This window comes from Lonchura striata, chromosome 2 (assembly GCF_050655825.1).
Source record: "Lonchura striata isolate lonStrDom1 chromosome 2, ASM5065582v1, whole genome shotgun sequence".
Taxonomy (NCBI): Eukaryota; Metazoa; Chordata; class Aves; order Passeriformes; family Estrildidae; genus Lonchura; species Lonchura striata.
Genome location: NC_140704.1, coordinates 145,144,517 through 145,150,396, shown reverse-complemented (window position 1 = coordinate 145,150,396; position 5,880 = coordinate 145,144,517). Strand labels below are relative to the sequence as shown.

At 41.4% G+C, this 5,880-nt stretch overlaps 1 protein-coding gene across 1 annotated transcript in view; it reads left to right on the top strand.

The window, feature by feature from the left end:
* The first annotated feature begins 55 nt into the window (after positions 1 to 55).
* The window catches only part of ANXA13 (annexin A13), a 32,020-nt gene continuing 26,195 nt past the window's right edge, over positions 56 to 5,880 (top strand). Inside the window, exon 1 of the mRNA XM_085572539.1 lies at positions 56 to 5,525. Within this exon, the coding sequence (XP_085428665.1) occupies positions 5,511 to 5,525 (15 nt within the window). The 5' untranslated portion in view covers positions 56 to 5,510. The remainder of the gene's footprint in view (positions 5,526 to 5,880) is intronic.

Genomic DNA, 5,880 nt, shown 5'->3' with positions numbered 1-5,880 from the left:
GCCCTGCCCTGCCCTCCGCCCGCCGCGGCCGGGCCGCCCCGGAAGCGCCGCGCGCGCAGTTCCGCGGGCGGGGCGGCGCTCGGCGCGGCCGGGACGGGAGCGGCGCTCGGGGCGCGGCGCTGGTGCCTCGGGAAGGCGGTCGCTCACCTTCCTGCGACCCCCGACAGCGCTGACACTATCCGGGGACAGAGCCAAGCCTGAAGTGCCTCTGCCGCCTGCTTGGTTCGGTTTAACAGCAGTGTCCTCCCAGTGCCGCTCGGGATACACCCGGGCAGATGCAGGGGCACAAACGAGTATTCCCCGGCAGGAAATCACAGGATCTGTTCAGTTGGAAAAGGCCGCCAAGATCATCCAGTCCAACCTGTGGCCGAACGCCACGGTGTCAAATAGATCATGGCACGGACTATGACATCCAGTTTTTCTTTTAAACACCTCCAGGGACGGTGACTCCACCACCTGCCTGGGCAGCCTGTCCCGGAATGGAATGGAATGGCATGGAATGGCATGGAATGGAATGGAATGGAATGGAATGGAATGGAATGGAATGGAATGGAATGGAATGGAATGGAATGGATCACTGCATTGAGCCATGGCCCTGGGCACCCACAGCTGCGTGTGTCCCCCTGTGCGAGGACAGAACCTGCAGCCCTGAGTACCAGGAGCATCCCATCCTGTGCGGGGTCCCGAGCGGGTGAAGTGTCACCAAAGACACTGCTTCAAATAGAACAGCAGCAGGTGCTCCTCCTGATCTTAGGATCTAGGTGCTTCTGCATCATTTAAAATTTTACCTGTGTCAAAATCAGTGCCAAGCATTTTCTTGCTGTTGGAGAATTACTGATGTGGGACGGGCTCTCTATTTCTAATACTTTGCACCATCTAAGTGAATAATTTTATGTATAAGGAGAAAGAAAAAAAGACATGTGAAGTCCTGGTCCCTTGTGCCATTTATATTTCAAGGCTGGTTGCTGCATTCTCAGTAATAACCTTGGAGCAGTGGTGACAGCTGAAAGGGGACCAGGAGCAGCAGAAAGAAACTGAGTGCTCTGTTATATTTGAGTAAATCCTAGAGAACTACAGACCCGGTTCTCCTTCTTCAGCATCACTGGCATCTTCAGGATCCCATTGACATGAAACTGTAGAGACACAAAGCCTCAGCCCTTGCATGTGCCCCACGGTGCCAGCACAGGGTTCCCTGCAGTGAGGAGCAGCTCACACAACTTCCAGAATCTACAATAAGGCCTCCCTGCTCATGTCACCAATGGGATTCAGTCCAGGAGCAGTCACAGCCTGCAGATCTGACCTCATCCCTCAATTCTTTTTAATGCCAGTTGTTGAGTTTCTTAAGAGCCTTTCTCTGTCACAACCCACAATGGTTTATGAATAAGCTGTGAAAAGACATTAATAAAAAATGTGGTTTACCTTGCCCATTGCCACATAAACCAGATGGTGTGAGTTGTTGGCTGGTACTGTCTGTTTGCTTTTGATACCAGCAGTTAAGATACACCTCTAAGTAGGGCAGGGCAATTTTTTTCTTGGATGGTTCTCAGGTAAATTTTCTTGTTAGGGGCACCAGCACCTGAATAATATTTTCAATAAGACACAGATGTGAGAATCCACAAGCTAAAAATTCAGATGCTCAGAATAACAGTAATTTAGGAAGTATTCCTATTATATTAATATTATTATATAATAATATTGCTATCATCTGCCTCAGACTTTTCAGTTAAGGGACTAGCAAAAGAGAAGAAAAAGCAAGACAACTACAAAGAAACTATTGACACAGAGTAGATCTTCCAAAAGGCAGTGTAACTGAGCAGACCTGTGATTAGAAGTGAACAGTGAAAGTACTTGACTTTTAACAGTATTTTAATTTAGTGCCAAAAATGATACCATACAGCAAAATTGTTCTGTGTTTATTAATGTGTTTGAGAATTTGCTGACCATTGATTCAAATTTGCATTCTAAATGAAGGTCATAGATAAAAGTCTAAACTCCTACAACTTCAGCTGAGGTCTTCGAAGTTATAATCACATTGGTTTAAATCATGTATGTAAAATAAAGTGAGCATTGACGATCACACTGCTGATTGTTTTTTTCAAACCTTAGGCTATCATTGCAATCACATGCACTCCCTCCCAGTTCTGCTCAGGATGGAGATAGAGAGATTAGACAGATAGATAGATAGATAGATTAGATAGATAGATAGATAGATAGATAGATAGATAGATAGATAGATAGATGCTATGTTATGTTATGTTATGTTATGTTATGTTATGTGTTATAAATGAAAATTTGTCCAGCCAAATTAAATAAAAAAACAAAATATTTATTTTGCAATCAAATTCTATTTAGCCAGCCACAAGGAAAGAACAGAGCTGAGCCCGGGGTTGGCCCTGGGTGTGCAACAAAGAGGTCAGCCTCAGCAGAGGTTTTACTCTATGCCCACACGCCTCCATCCTGGCACAAGCAGTTTTTATAGGGAAAATTCTGCCTGAGGCCAAGATTTCAGCAATCAGTCTTTTCTTCTATTTGGAGTTCATATGTTAATAAGATTTTCTTTTTTTGATGATGAGGGAGAACAATTCAGTGTCTGGAGTTGTTGAATCCCGTGATGAAATTTTACGGGAACGCTGCATTCACATGTATCTGCCTGAGGATTTCCATGATATCCATGATATCATGTGAATGATCAGCACCTGGGGTTACCGTATCTCTCCAGACATGGCCCATCTCCTGGCAAGCCGTACCTTCTTACTTGTAAATCAGTTTCCAGTATACACCCTGTCTCGCCTGCGAGGGTGGGGGGAATCCTAATACAAACGTGTATGCTCTAACAAATATTTAATATCACATATATCATATTAGAAATGGCACAAATTATATCTACTGCACATAACATTATGTTTGCTATGTTATGTTATGTTTGTTATATATGTTATGTTTGTTACGTTACGTTATGTTACGTTATGTTACGTTATGTTACATTATGTTACCTTACGTTATGTTGCATTATGTGTAGGATGTTGTGCAATTTACAGTTTCTCCAGATAGCCCTTCTGGCAGTTGCAGCAATGAGCAGATTCATCCTGGAACATGAGCACTATGTGTAGCCTTCTCCAGTTGTTTATGACTTTCTTTGACATGAATTAGTGGTCATATGAAATCAACCCTGGTTTGATCTCAATTGATCTGTGTCACTGACTATTCTCTTTTTGGTTTGTTTTTTTTTTAACCTAGTCAGGTTGGTGCATGACTGCTTACTTAAAAGCATTAATTTCTGGCAGAAATAATCTTATTTATAAACATTTTTATAGTATACCTCTTATATTTTCTTCCTATAGAAAAAATTCGCTTCTTGAGTTTTAATACATTTGATTCCAGTTTTTCTAGCAGCCTTCATTCTTGAGATTACCATCTCAAAAGACATTACTTTTTTGTTCACTGACTTTTCTAAAGTCTGCTTTTTTCCCTTATTGCAAGTCTTCTGTTCTTTTTTCTTGCAACAAGATAACTCCATTACACTTTCAAACAAACTACCTTCACTTTCTGGATTTGCAGCCAGTTCCTCCTTGTTTAAAAACAGAAGTAGCATTTTGGCATATTCTAGTCACTTCCTATATTTCCTGAGACGGAAGTTGATTTCCATTGTGCTCAGCAAACTTGATGGGCTGGTGGGGACCTGCCAGTAAAATGCAGTGCTCTGAAAGAGGGAGCTGAGCAGCATCAGTGCAGCTCTCTCTGAACTGAGCAGCGGTGCTGTGATCTCCTACGCACATTCCTTCTGGTCCTGGCTGGCCTGACCAGCTCGTGGTCAACGTGTGAACCTTCAGCAACATGTGAAGAACATTTGCTCTCCAAGATTACTTTTGTCCCTCTCTCATGAGTGATTTATGCGGTACCCCTGAGCTGCTTACTCAAATTGGCAATTGTTGATCAGATTTTAAGATTAAATAGTTACCAGGGAATATTTCCTTGGAAGTGCTATATCCAGTGACTTCCTTCAAGGACACTGGAGACAATTTCATTGTAAATGTCTGGTTTTAGCCAAATTTGTTTCTATTTTTGGCTGAATTTTTTTTATTTGGGACTTCCACTACAGTTTTCAAGCCCTTAACATATGAGGGCATCCGTTCTCCTGGCAGTTTTTCCCTTTTACTGAATGTCTTGGTAAATATTTGAGAATCTTTTGGTCCCTGATAGTGTGTGATCAGTCTCTGGTCAAACCTGTGCCCATTTTGACTTGTCTGAATAAATCTCTAAATACTGTTTAGAATTCTTTCTGAAAATTCTCAGTCTCACACAGGTTCCCCAGAGATCTGCAGAGTTGAACAGGAGTACCAGGCACCAGTACCACTGTAAAAGCCATTTCACAGCTCATACCAATGCTGTGCTCAAGGCTGGTGAAAGTATCCCTTCTGGCTCTGATGTAATCCACAATCTGTGTTTCTCTGTCACACAGAAAATCAGGTACCTTCTCCAGGGAAACTTCTGCATCTTCTTGTGACAGACAAAGCACCCACTGCTCATCCATGAGGGCACACTGCTACCATAAATCCTCTACAAAAATCTCAGCTTCACTTAGTTTTTAACTGTTACCACTTCAGTGTGCACTATTTCACTTGCTTCAGTAGACTGAAGATTTTCATTTCCTCTTCCATTTAGCCTCAGTTAAGACCCATCAGCTGTAAACAGTTCTGTGGTTACCTTTAGAACAAAGACTCGCTCGGGGGTCACCAGCAATGATCTACAGAGTAGCAGTGTTATCAGTCTAGTTCCACACTGCAGTGTGGTGTTTCCTGCCTGGGATAATATTTCATTATTTTTGAATGCAAAAAATAATGTAATTTTTGCTGTTTGTTAAATATATTATCACAGAGGCACCACCAGCATCATTGGTGGGGCTCAACTTTGGTCTGGGAAGAGTTAATTTTAGAGTCAGCTGGCCCTGGCTGTGTCCAGCATAGGGCAACCCCTGGTCTCCTCCCACCAAAGACACCCCTGAAATCCCCTGACTACCAAAATCTGATCACATAAACCAAATTATAGCAGTGAGATTTTGTTCAAAATGTTTTGCAGGAGCTGAAGGTCCTCAGTGGCATATTAAATACCATTAAATTCCATAAGATCTGATATAAAACCTTCAAAGGAGGCATCTTTCTCTCTGTTTGGAAAGCTCGTGTTGGATGCTACAATACTTTTATGTTTTAAATCATTGTAATAACAATTAGATAAATCGGTATATATCATAGTGAAGCTTACATTGTGAAATCCTGATTTTCCTTAGAGAAACCAGTCATCTCCATGACACAACAGGATGTGATATTAGATAGTAGGGATAATAAAGCCATCATGAATACATGAATACACCCTACCTTGCAATGCCTAGAATTTAAATAATGTCAGAAGTTATTGATTAACCTAGGTTTAGATAGTATTTAGCTATTCCAACTGCATGCTTGTTTTATTGAAGAGCAGAAGAGTTGTACCTTCCACATTCAGGCTAAGCAAAAATGGGCAGTTCACATGTAAGTATTTATTTAATTTGGATTGTCAAGAATACAATAATATCCTGGTTTTATTTTTGTCAATTTTCACTTTATATGGCATTAATACAGCTGCAAGTGAAGATTTATACTCAAAATCTACTTTGTGGGGGAAACTTCTATGCAACTGGTAACGTTGCTTCATTACAGTACATGAATAATGAAATTATAACTGTAACACACAAGTCCTGAGTCCTTTAAAGCTCCAAATGGTTTAAACAGGGCAGCATTGTCATTTTGAGAAAAATAAATTATGCAGAGGATGTCATGGAGAAACTAATTTTAGTTAGTTTAGCAAATTTGTGTTGGAACATTCTCAATATTAAAATAATTCCCT